The 13624-nt window shown below is 50.0% G+C and overlaps 1 protein-coding gene across 2 annotated transcripts in view; it reads right to left on the bottom strand.

Annotated features, from left to right (window-relative positions):
- Positions 1 to 9431, bottom strand: part of CASC3 (CASC3 exon junction complex subunit) — a 33559-nt gene extending 24128 nt beyond the window's left edge. Inside the window, exons 1-3 of one of the 2 annotated variants that reach the window (XM_077252384.1) lie at positions 9069 to 9431; positions 846 to 873; positions 257 to 294 (exon numbers count right to left, since the gene is read on the bottom strand). In XM_077252384.1, the coding sequence (XP_077108499.1) occupies positions 257 to 294; positions 846 to 873; positions 9069 to 9263 (261 nt within the window). In that variant the 5' untranslated portion in view covers positions 9264 to 9431. The remainder of the gene's footprint in view (positions 1 to 256; positions 295 to 845; positions 874 to 9068) is intronic. The other variant, XM_077252383.1, reaches the window with a different exon arrangement.
- Positions 9432 to 13624: the final 4193 nt, after the last annotated feature.

Below are 13624 nucleotides of genomic sequence, written 5' to 3'. Positions count from 1 at the left end.
GGTTTGGCTTACCAACTCCACAGCCCTGACTACAAGGGCACTGATTTGCCCACCAGTCCACTTGCGAGCCTAATTTTCATATAAATAAAGCATGAATTTTGTTGAAACGGAGCAAAAATGTGCTTCTTGCCCTACCCTGCAGTACCTCAGTTCCTAGGCGCACTGTAACTGACAGGCTGGCTGTAAATGTGAAGATGACCTCTACCCACAACATGCAAACCTCCAATTTCACACACAAGACTTTGAGGATACTTACTTCGGATTCCTCAGCGCTCTCGTAGTCTGTCAGCACAGCTGCGAAATACAAAAATATACTTAAAAGCAATGCAGCTATAAAGGCAGGAGCACATTTACAATCACTACAGGGCTATGCTCGGCCTAATCATCAATGAGTACGCTGGGCTGAGTCTCTATAGAAACGCAGATGCAGTACTTGCCGGCAGCCGAGCGCTACCACTCAGAGGCAATCACATAAGATAAATGAACTCTTGTGCAGCCATGCAATCACTGCCTGATTCAGTCACAGACGGTCACAGCTAAAGCAAATGCCCCTCATTCCTCTAGAGTGTATCCTGCACTCTGGTCAATAACAGGGATTTAAGGCCCCTCATATTCAGCAATGGTGCAGGTCACAGAAGACTAACACCATTTCTCTACATTCTTGGATTGCAGAAACAGGTATATTGTGGCACAAGGAATATGAAGATATAAACCTGGTCCCCACTAAACAGGTGGCTTCCTTCAATGGACTGGTTGTGTGCAGGGAAGTGGACACTTATATTTACATTAGAGACATTATAGTACATGGCGCATTACTATAGTCAGATTACACACTGTATACTCACCATCTCCTTCTATCCCGTCTTCACTCTCCTGCAAGGCCAAAGAAATGATCATTAATAGAAATGTTTCAATAATTTACATAAATCCTGCAAATAATTATTATCCACCCTTGCCAAGTCATCGTAACCACAAGAAAGTGTCAGCAGGATTTACCCCTACAAACTGCTCCCGCCCGTTTGTGATCTGAAGAGATTTTTCTTGAAGGGGTTTTCAGGAAATACCAGAGTCTCGGAGCTTAGTGACTACCTGCAGTGGTGATTTATGCAGCAGTGATGCAACTACAGCCCAGGGCCCATGGAGGGTGAGCAACAGATCCTTTTTTTTGCATTATTTGGACACATGCAAGCAGATAGAAAAAAAACCTGCTGAATGTTTCCCTTTAAGCCTAAGTAATCCTAGGGCAGCATGAGGTAGGGGCTGAGGCACAGATCTCAGGGATGTGCCACTTATTAAGCAGTGTGCTCTTTCCATGAAATGAAAGTTTTATACCAGGAGATTATTACTGCCCAGACTAGCTCTCAAGTCAAGTGGTCCGACCACACCCCCTCCTAAGCAGTCACCCCTCCCTACAGTGCTTTGGTGTGGGCAGATTTCTGAGCTATTTCTGGAAAAAGGTTTTAAAGGGAACCTGTCACCCCATTTTTTCGGTATGAGATAAAAATACCGTTAAATAGGGCCTGAGCTGTGCATTAAAATAGTGTATTTTGTGGACCCCGATTCCCCACCTATGCTGCCGAAATACGTTACCGAAGTAGTCGTTTTCGCCTGTCAATCAGGCTGGTCTGGTCAGATGGGCGTGGTGTCCTCCCCCAGATCTTGCGTAGTGTTCCGTTGGTGGCGTAGTGGTGTGCGCATGCCCAAGGTCCCGAATCCTCTGCCAGGGGTGTGAAAACAACAGCGATGTCCGTTATTCCATTGGTGGTCGGTGGGCGCGGCCATCTTGCTTTGGCCGCAGAATCGGCGCTCTGCTGGCCGCGGCTTCAGGAAAATGGCCGCGGGCATCCGCGCGTGCGCAGATGGCTATCGCGGCGGCCATTTTCGTGAAGCAGAATTCGCATCTCGGCTTCACGAAAATGGCCGCCGCGATAGCCATCTGCGCACGCGCAGATGCCCGCGGCCATTTTCCTGAAGCCGCGGCCAGCAGAGCGCCGATTCTGCGGCCAAAGCAAGATGGCCGCGCCCACCGACCACCAATGGAATAACGGACATCGCTGTTGTTTTCACACCCCTGGCAGAGGATTCGGGACCTTGGGCATGCGCACACCACTACGCCACCAACGGAACACTACGCAAGATCTGGGGGAGGACACCACGCCCATGCGTCCTGACCAGCCTGATTGACAGGCGAAAACGACTACTTCGGTAACGTATTTCGGCAGCATAGGTGGGGAATCGGGGTCCACAAAATACACTGTTGTAATGCACAGCTCAGGCCCTATTTAACGGTATTTTTATCTCATACCGAAAAAACGGGGTGACAGGTTCCCTTTAAGCTATATGCATTAAAGGGTTAATTCTGCATCGCTGGCCAACGGTGACAGTGACATCAGGTCTGGGACCTGCTAACCATCCTGACAGGCATGGTACAGCCATCTCATTGTAATGAATACAACAGGTGCACAATACCCATCTGATAATATAGGGTCAGGCTCAGGGACATGACACCGTCCCAGACACTTGAAAGTTTATTTGAATATGGACCAGAAACCGTTAAAAAGTAGTTTTTAGAAAATAAAAGTATGTGGCGCACAAGTGACTAATAGATATATCTTAAAGGGCCACTGTTACCCCCCTCCAGCCGTTATAAACTAAAAGAGCCACCTTGTGCAGCAGTAATGCTGCATTCTAACAAGGTGGCTCTTTTAGTTTTAGGTTCAAGTATACCCCAAATAAAACGTTTTTATACTTAGCCACAATTCCTGCCTCTAGCCAGGTAGGCGGGTCCTCACTCCCCAGCTTGGCCAGCTCCTCTGCCGTCACTCACATCTTCCTGCGCTTTCGGCGCCGCCCCCTCAGCGCTGTTATCGGTTCAAATCCGGCGCCTGCGCTGTGTACTGGTGTCCTGCGCAGACGCAGTAAGCTCTGGCCGTCTGATGTAATGGCTGATACCAGAGAACAAAAGACATCCACAGAACACCAGGATGGATCTGCTGCACAGCAAATAGCTGTAGGACCTGCAATGACGTCACTGCCATGTGATTGCCCTAATCACATGGCAGTGACGTCATCGCAGGTCCTACAGCTATTTGCTGTGCAGCAGATCCATCCTGGTGTTCTGTGGATGTCTTTTGTTCTCTGGTATCAGCCATTACATCAGATGGCCAGAGCTTACTGCGTCTGCGCAGGACACCAGTACACAGCGCAGGCGCCGGATTTGAACTGATAACAGCGCTGAGGGGGCGGCGCCGAAAGCGCAGGAAGATGTGAGTGACGGCAGAGGAGCTGGCCAAGCTGGGGAGTGAGGACCCGCCTACCTGGCTAGAGGCAGGAATTGTGGCTAAGTATAAAAACGTTTTATTTGGGGTATGCTTGAACCTAAAACTAAAAGAGCCACCTTGTTAGAATGCAGCATTACTGCTGCACAAGGTGGCTCTTTTAGTTTATAACGGCTGGAGGGGGGTGACAGTGGCCCTTTAAGAAAAATCTTTATCAAGTTACATGTAGTGGCAGGAGATTTTCATATGGATAATAATCATGCCGACAGGCTCCATTGCAAGGAAAAATTGGCTCCTTTATGCCAACCTCCAACATTTCACAGTATTAAAGAGCTTCACGGGAGATGCCAAGTACGGCTGATGGTCACTGAGGACGGTCAATGGCAGCAGCCGGCTGTTATGCATTGCCTGAAGGCTGACCTCCGAATGGAGCAGTGGCGGATTTAGTTTTGTGTTTTGTTTTTTTTTAAATCAACTACAACAACCCTACATAGCTAAACTGCCCATCATAAAATAAAATGCTTGTATACTTGCCTTGCTGTGTCTCAGCATTGATGTGACATGGTTACGTCACATGACTGCTGATTGGACAACCTCTAAGGCTACTTTCACACTAGCGTCGTACGACGCACGTCGCAATGCGATGTGCCGACGCATACTGTGAAAAAAAAACACAACGGGGGCAGCGGATGCAGTTTTACAACGCATCCGCTGCCCCATTGTAATGTCCGGGGAGGAGGGGGCGGAGCTCCAGCCGCGCATGCGCGGTCGGAAATGGCGGACACGACGCACAAAAAAACGTTACATGTAACTTTTTTTGTGCCGACGGTCCGCCAAAACACGACGCATCCGTCGCACGACAGATGCAACGTGTGGCAATCCGTCGCATTGCGTCGCTAATGCAAATGTATGGAGAAAAAAACGCATCCTGCGGGCAATTTTGCAGGAAGCGTTTTTTCTCCAAAACGACGCAATGCGACGTGCGTCGTACGACGCTAGTGTGAAAGCACCCTTAGTCTTCATAAAAAAAAAAAAAAAAGATAAGTAACTTTGCAAAACTATGGTGATACAACATGGACTCCTGGGTACAGGGAGTGCAGAGGACAAGTGCACACTTTGATGCATCACCTGTACTCATTTGTCAGCATTTTCCATAATTTTTCCACTTAAGGAGCAGACAGCTCTCTCGCCCTTCCTCCCCCTCCTCCATCCCATATAGATGGACTATCAAAATATTCATATATTAATAGGAAGAAAGTTGGTCTGGCCAAAACCAGCACAGACTGCCAACTTTAATCCGATATAGGATTTTCAGTTTTGGGCTTGTTTTTACCAGGATTGTGGAGTCTGTAAGCCAAAAACTCAGACTTCTCAATTTCCATGACACCGACTCCACAGCCCTGCTGGCCACTACGGAGCATGTGCATAAAGTGCAGCACAGATTCACCTCAACTAAAAGCCCAGATTCTTAGATCAGTAACAGAACAGACACATTTATAGGACATTTCATAACTTTCCAAAATTCTTGTTTAAACATTTACAGCACATCCTGCACGGAACTACTGAACCCAATTTATTTATATATTTTAAGAGTCAGAGTCGGTCCATTTTATACCAACTCCAGCAAAATGGACACAGACTAGTGATGAGCGAATATACTCGTTACTCAGGTTCCTCCGAGCATGCTCGGGTGGTCTCCGAGTATTTTTTAGTGCTCGGAGATTTAGTTTTTGTTGATGCAGCTGCATGATTTGCTGCTGCTAGACAGGCTGAATACATGTGGAGATTCCTTAGCAACCAGGCAACCCCTGCATGTACTAAGGCTGGCTAGCAGCCGTAAATCATGCAGCTGCATCAACAAAAACTACTTCTCCGAGCAGTCACAAATACTCGGAGACCACCCGAGCAACAAGTATACTCGCTCATCACTAATACCGACTCCACAGCCCTGGTTTTTACACATCCCACAGTCAGTCCAAGTACTGACCACGGGGTCTAGAGCAACCGCAGTTTTCCTGACCTAAATTCAACAGCTAATACATGCCCGTGAGATCTGGGATTAGACAGGACATCACATTCTATACTTATACCTGTGAAACCGGCCTAAGATCTTGAGACTGATAAGGCATATTGCATATTAGTAAGTCAATAAGCTTTTGACTATGAACATATCCCTCCAACTGGGAAAGTGACGTCTGTCCTCAACAATAGAGAACGGTGGCAGGTTTTATATTGCTCTCACCATGACAGAGTATCAAAACTTCTAAATGCAATTTTGGAGCAAAATCTCCTTTAAGACGGGGCAGCTCATACATTTATTTTTTTACAATATCAGTGTCGCTGGATATCACATCTGTTCACTGTAGCCTACACAGTCACAGGATAATAGAAAAAAACTGATTGTAGTCTATTATCACACAACTCACTTTATGTGCAAACTGTGTGGGATTAAGGATTTGCAAAACCAATGAATTACGATACCTTATGAGAGAAAAGGTGGCCGACCCCATTTACAATCACTACTTCCCCACATAAGACCTCACCTTAGTACAGGGCTGTCTCTGATAATAAAAGGCCACTATGGCCAACAAATGTGTCAGGAGGACCTGTTCAATCCCAGGATGTGCGGCTTCTACTGTAAAAAAAATATTTATTTTGTTTCTCCCACTGAACGATCTTTTTTGTTAACCATTAAAGAAGCATTCCTCCTCCTCCCATCAAAGTTTTATACTCTAAAATACTGCAATTATTTTATATAGCATTGTGTACTTACAATTGCTCATTTTGCCTTTCTACCCAGCTAATTAATTTCTCTGCTCTATGTAGAAACAGGAAGTCTCTTGTTCCTGCACTTATCATTCCCCTCTTCAGCTCCTGACCTAGCTGCTCCCTCCTCCCCCTGACAAGGACTTTTGCCGTGACTTATGACTCATAAAGGGAAAAGTAACCTCCTGTTTCTACATAGAGCTTAGAAGATTTCAGCTTCTCAGTTATTAATCACGTGATATCAGAGTCAGACCTAATGGAAAAGTGAAGAATTAGCTGGGTAGAAAGGCAAAATGAGCAATTGTAAGTACACACTGCTATATAATACTAGCTATTGAACCCGTTCTACGCCCAGGTGGCGAGCATTTATATTGGTATATGGTCTCCATCCTGGTACGTGCTGCTCCCATCTTGCTCTCCCATCCTGTCATGTGCTGCTCCATCCTGCGCCCCCATCCTGTGCCCCCATCCTGTCATGTGCTGCTCCATCCTGCGCCCCCATCCTGTCATGTGCTGCTCCATCCTGCGCCCCCATCCTGTCATGTGCTGCTCCATCCTACGTCCCCATCCTGTCATGTGCTCCCATCCTGCGCCCCCATCCTGTCATATGCTGCTCCATCCTATCATATGCTGCTCCATCCTACACCCCCATCCTGTCATGTGTGTGCTCCCATTCTGTCATGTGCTGCTCCCATCCCGCGCCCCCATTCTGTTTTAATGTGCTGCACCCATTCTGCCTGTTCCTATTCTGCCATATGTTGCTCCCATCTTTCTCTCTCCGGCTCTACTGCCCGAGTGCGGCTGTGCGTGGCGGCGCCGGCGGCTGTGCGTGGCGGTGCCGGCGGCTGTGCGTGGCACGGCTGTGGTGAGTGCGGGTGGCTGTGCTGGGCGCCGAGTGCTGGGGGCCTGAGCAGGCGGGGACACCGGTGCGCTGTGGGGGTCAGGTGCCGGAGTCGCCGCTAGCTCAGGCCCCCGGCACTTGCTTTATTTACCTGTCCCCCGTTCCGATGCGCGCTGCTCCATCCTCCACATCCTCTGGCTGTGACTGTTCAGTCAGAGGGCGGCACGCATTAAGCGCGTCATCGCGCCCTCTGAACTGAACGTCACAGGCAGAGGATGTGGAGGATGGAGCAGCGCGCATCGCTGGAACGGGACAGGTAAATATTGCGTACTCTTACTCACCCTCCTGGCTCGTCCCTGCTTCTCCGTTGGAGATCGCGGTGTGCGTTCAGTGCTTACGCATATTGTGATCTCCTGGGAGCGTCACTCTGTGGGGTCCAGACTGCGCCGACGCTTGCGCAGTCTATAAAGGCTTCGGACAGAGTGACACTCCCAGCGTTATATTATAGATGATGACTGCAATATATTAAGAGGATAAAACCTTGATGGGAGGAGTGCTTCTTTAAAAAGGTATAACTACCAGATAATATTTTGTTTCTCAGACTGAGAATCTTATTTCAGCTGGGGAACACGGTACAAAAACCTTCTCTTTCTTTAGATTTCTAACACAAGGAACATCCAACACCTTCCCCAAGTGGGGAATCATGTGGGGGGATAACACGTGTCAGAAGTGCAGGACAGAAGAAAAGTGCTGGACACCAGAATCGACCAAAATATCAGTCAGGTCCATAGAAATCGTCTGGGGTGCCACTTGCTTTTGCATACCAGCCTGCTGGAGTTCAGAGCCATGCCAGGGCTGTGTGGGCCTCACCTGAGGAGTCAGGGCAGGGTATGCCACTAATGGTGGCTAGCTTTTCCCATGGCAGATGGATGGGCCTCACCTGGGGAGACAGAGCAGGGTATGCCACTAATGGTGACAGCTTTTCCTATGGCAGATGGATGGGCCTCACCTGGGGAGACAGAGCAGGGTATGCCACTAATGGTGACAGCTTTTCCTATGGCAGATGGATGGGGCTCACCTGGGGAGTCAGAGCAGGGTATGCCACTAATGGTGGCTAGCTTTTCCCATGGCAGATGGATGGGCCTCACCTGGGGAGACAGAGCAGGGTATGCCACTAATGGTGACAGCTTTTCCTATGGCAGATGGATGGGCCTCACCTGGGGAGACAGAGCAGGGTATGCCACTAATGGTGACAGCTTTTCCCATGGCAGGTGGATGGGCCTCACCTGGGGAGTCAGAGCAGGGTATGCCACTAATGGTGACAGCTTTTCCCATGGCAGGTGGATGGGCCTCACCTGGGGAGTCAGAGCAGGGTATGCCACTAATGGTGACAGCTTTTCCCATGACAGGCGGATGGGCCTCACCTGGGGAGACAGAGCAGGGTATGCCACTAATGGTGACAGCTTTTCCCATGGCAGGTGGATGGGCCTCACCTGGGGAGACAGAGCAGGGTATGCCACTAATGGTGACAGCTTTTCCCATGGCAGGCGGATGGGCCTCACCTGGGGAGTCAGAGCAGGGTATGCCACTAATGGTGACAGCTTTTCCCATGGCAGGTGGATGGGCCTCACCTGAGGAGTCAGAGCAGGGTATGCCACTAATGGTGACAGCTTTTCCCATGACAGGCGGATGGGCCTCACCTGGGGAGACAGAGCAGGGTATGCCACTAATGGTGACAGCTTTTCCCATGACAGGCGGATGGGCCTCACCTGGGGAGACAGAGCAGGGTATGCCACTAATGGTGACAGCTTTTCCCATGGCAGGTGGATGGGCCTCACCTGGGGAGTCAGAGCAGGGTATGCCACTAATGGTGACAGCTTTTCCCATGACAGGCGGATGGGCCTCACCTGGGGAGACAGAGCAGGGTATGCCACTAATGGTGACAGCTTTTCCCATGACAGGCGGATGGGCCTCACCTGGGGAGACAGAGCAGGGTATGCCACTAATGGTGACAGCTTTTCCCATGGCAGGTGGCCCGTTCCTATAGAGAACTGGAGGAGCTGTGCAGAAGCTGCGCTGTTATCTGCAGCCAGGAGCAGGCAGTGATGTGGGGGCTGCAGCTGCTGGAGTGCATGTATACAGACAGCTGAGCCCACCTGCTCCTGCCCAGCCTCCATACTCACACACTCAGACTCCTTCCCATCTCTGGCCGCCGCGGCCGTCGCCTCCCCTCTCCTGTTGACCACTTCTCGGCCCTCAGTCCTGCCGGGCTGCCCTGGCCGCTCTGCGGAGACCACAGTGTCACTCCCGGACTCCTCTTCTTCCTCCTCTTCGCTGTCCTGGGACGCACGTCTCCTCCGACGCCTCCTGTCCGCCATGTCGGTACAGAGAGAATCCGCGGGGTTGCTGAAGGAGAACTACATTTCCCGGTGTGCAATGCGCTCCACGAAAGGTTCCATCCGCAAAGAGAAAAAAGATACTACATTTCCCGGCGTCCAATGCGTAAACGATGGTATGAAATCTCGCGATACCTCAGCAGTGCTCTCTCTCTCCCCATGATGCTTTGCAGTTATGTAGCCGTGTGTAAAGTAGTGGTGACGTCAGCAGTGGCGGGTTAGCTGGGGTGCGGGTGGTGAGGGACTTCCATCTTATTTTGGGGTTGTTAGTGTTGCTATGGTAATAGCTAAGGTTGCAGGGCGTAAGCACGTGAGGGACGCCATTTTGCGGCTTGTTTTAGAAACTACAACTCCCAGCTATACCCACCTAGTCTATAGCGCATCAGGCAGAATGTAGGGACGTGAATACGCAGTCCATGTAACGCATGAAGTGGTAGAGGGGACGGGGCTTATGTTCCACGCAATGTACTGAAAAAAGGGAAAAAAACTAGTGGCGATGAAATGGTGAAAAAATAAAATTCATTGTTTCTTGCATTTACTCATTCATTCCATGGTAAAATTGAGTGAAGACTGTCCCCATCCCTTGTGTCCTCATCCCTGCTGTCCCCATCCCTTGTGTCCTCATCCCTGCTGTCCCCATCCCTTGTGTTCTCAGTCCTGGTGTCCTCATCCCTGGTGTCCCCAACCCTTGTGTCCTCAACCCTGCTGTCTCCATTTCTTCTGTCCTCATCCCTGCTTTCCCCATCCCTTGTGTCCTCAGTCCTAGTGTCCTCATCCCTGGTGTCCCCAACCCTTGTGTCCTCATCCCTGCTGTCCCCATCCCTTGTGTCCTCATTCCTGCTGTCCCCATCCCTTGTGTCCTCATTCCTAGTGTCATCCCTGCTGTCCCCATACCTTGTGTCCTCATTCCTGGTGTCTTCATCACTGGTGTCCTCATCCCTGGCGTCCCAATCCCTTGTGTCCTCATCCCTTGTGTCCTCATTCCTGGCGTCCCCATCCCTTGTGTCCTCATCCCTGCTGTCCCCATCCCTTGTGTTCTCAGTCCTGGTGTCCTCATCCCTGGCGTCCCCAACCCTTGTGTCCTCAACCCTGCTGTCCCCATCCGTTGTGTCCTCATTCCTGCTGTCCCCATCCCTGGTGTCCTCATTCCTATTGTCCTCATCCCTGCTGTCCCCATCCCTTGTGTCCTCATCCCTGCTGTCTCCATCTTTTGTGTCCTCATCCCTGCTGTCTCCATCCCTTGTGTCCTCAGTGCTGGTGTCCCCATCCCTGGTGTCCTCATCCCTGGTGTCCTCATCCCTGCTGTCCCCATCCCTTGTGTCCTCATCCCTGCTGTCTCCATCCCTTGTGTCCTCATACCTGCTGTCCCCATCCCTTGTGTCCTCAGTCCTGGTGTCCTCATCCCTGGTGTCCCCAACCTTGTGTCCTCATCCCTGCTGTCCCCATCCCATGTGGCGTGGGATTGAAACACTGCTTCACTGATAATGTATATATTTTACCCAGAAAATCCTGTATTCATTGCATTATTCTTAAATCTTCATAAACTACATACATATTCTTGAATACCCGATGCGTTAGAATCGGGCCACCATCTAGTAAGATATAAAGATCCAGTCCTAAATCAAGGCTAAGATCAATTAAGTATGGGAATATGGTAAGCCTAGCTTGAAATATAAATAGCTATTGCCAGCTGGTCATAGGTAAACACTAGGATTTTTACAAACAAACAAGCCCCTAGGAGTAAGAAATATAAACATCAAAAAGAGTGTGATGAAATATACCTTGGGACATTGTGGATACCGTCTGCAGAGCTGCCAGTGAGACACGCAGGAGCCTCGACGCGCGTTTCACCGCCTACGGCTTCGTCATCCCTGGTGTCCTCATTCCTGGTGTCCTCATTGCTAGTGCCCCCATCCCTGGTGTTCTCACTCTTGGTGCCCCCATCCTTGGTGTTCTCATTCCTGGTGCCCCCATCCCTGGTGTCATCATTCCTAGTGTCATCAGCTCTAGTGTCCTCATTCCTAGTGTCCTCATCCCTGCTGTCCCCATCCCTGGTGTCATCATTCCTGGTGTCCTCATCCCTGGTGTCCTCATTCCTGGTGCCCCCATCCCTGGTGTCCTTATTCCTGGTGCCCCCATCCCTGGTGTCATCATTCCTAGTGTCATCATCCCTGGTGTCCTCATCCCTGGTGTCCTCATTCCTAGTGTCCTCATCCCTGCTGTCCCCATCCCTGGTGTCCTCATCCCTGGTGTCCTCATCCCTGGTGTCCTCATTCCTAGTGTCATCATCCCTGGTGTCCTCATTCCTAGTGTCCTCATCCCTGCTGTCCCCATCCCTGCTGTCCCCATCCCTGGTGTCCTCATCCCTGGTGTCCTCATTCCTAGTGTCATCATTCCTGGTGTCCTCATTCCTGGTGCTCCTATCCTTGGTGTCCTCATTCCTGGTGTCCCCCTCCCTGGTGTCCTCCTTCCCAGTGTCCTCATCCCTGCTGTCATAATTCCTGGTGTCTTCATCACTGGTGGCCTCATTCCTAGTGTCATCATTCCTGGTGTCCCCATCCCTGGTGTCCTCATTTTTGGTATCCTCATTCCTGGTGTCCTCATCCCAGGGATAGTTAGGATGCAGTGAGGAGTGTAGGTGGTGGGAATGAATTGCTAAATATTCCGCGGCAGGAAAGTGGACACTAGTAGTCGAGTAGAGGGGACTTTGTGCTGCATTCTCAGGTTGTATACCCCATCCTGCCTCTATATAACAACTTGCTGCTTGTTCTATTTGATATACTTACAAGGATTTTATCTACCATTGCCACCTATTTAACAACACTTGGATTAATTTTTGCACTCTGCTTTTATTTGTTGTATTTGGTCTAACAAGACGTGTATCTTATTTTGCACTTTAATAAACCTTTTGGTTATTCCTATATGATGTTTGCATTTAATGCAAGGATTGGTCCTTTATTATACCGGAGAACATTTTTTTTGGTGGCAATGTTAATGCAGCGCCCCAGGGTCCTGGTCGTTGCAGTAATATCGTTCTCCTCTACGGGGGGAGTGATGTTATGTTTTGGAGGCAATACAACACATTTTGCACTCCAGGCCACCAGGGGAGCTATGCTCCTATTTATTAGGGCACTCCACACACTTAGGTAAAACTGGTTGCCTGGATAGGAAGTTAGGCAGTTGCTGGCTGATCTTCGCTCAGCTAGTTGGTCCCTGACAGGGGTGGGATCATGTCAGAGGCTGAGACAGAAGGACACGGAGCTGCGCCTGCCCTGAGTGTGGCAGCCTCCCAGAAAGAGACACTGAAAGAGAACTGTATTGTAGAGAGGGTGAAGAAGTCGTAGCAAAGGAGTGGATATCAGAGGAGTTCTGCCCTGCACAGGCTGCCTCCTTCTGAGGCGCAGGATCCCGGTAGCCAGAACACCGAGGGAGCAATAGTCCTTTATGCCTTGCTCCAGAGACCGGCAGGACAGCTAATTTCACGTTACCTGCCCGCCCTATACCCAGGAGGCACGGTGGCACCCACGAGAGGCCGGGGCATGATAGAGTCCCTGTAAAACGCCTCAAGCCACCCGTAATACGGGTTTGTCCTATCCATCTGGGGGACAGAGAGAGAGACATAACATCTACAACATCTGTGAGGACCTTATGAGACGCTTAGCAGTAAGGTACTACAACACCACGGCGCTAGAGGAAGGCTACTGATTTCCACCTGGACAAAGGGACTCTGGATTTGCCTCCAAACCGGCCGGACTCTGCCTGCCCTGTGATCTGGTGCTCTGGACTGTGGATGCTGAAACCTTCAGTAAAAAGGTAAAAAGACTGCAACCTTGTGTCCTCGTTCTTCACTGCGCCTCTCACCATCCACCATCTACACACTGGGAAGCCCTGGGGATATACGTCACCTGTGGGAAGGTATACCATCTAGCTGCCATAACATCACCCCAGCGGACCCCTTAAAGCAGAGTCGGTCATCCTGACCGAATACCACAGGTGGCATCACTAACACAAACTTTATCCCTTTAAAGACCTTTCCCTTTAACACGGACGTCCCGAGGGCCACTGACCGGGTCAGCCACCGTGACATCCCCCTTGAGAACCGAAGGACCCGGTACCGAGTACCCCTAGCCCTTGGGGGCGCTCCATTAACATCTCTTAGCATTCTACCTGCATTTTTATTTGCTCTAGAAAGGTACCTAGACCTTTATTTTATATGTGTTTATGCATTAGTTCAATTAGTTCAGTAAAACTCCATACACTGTTAATTTGGGTGCATGCGACACTCGACTCTCCCTCTATATAGTCATTGAGAAGGCTTGCTAGCCTGTATATTCTATACTAGA

This window comes from Ranitomeya variabilis, chromosome 4, assembly GCF_051348905.1.
Source record: "Ranitomeya variabilis isolate aRanVar5 chromosome 4, aRanVar5.hap1, whole genome shotgun sequence".
NCBI lineage: Eukaryota > Metazoa > Chordata > Amphibia > Anura > Dendrobatidae > Ranitomeya > Ranitomeya variabilis.
The sequence above is the reverse complement of the archived record's forward strand: the minus strand, read 5'-3'. Positions and strand labels throughout refer to the sequence as shown.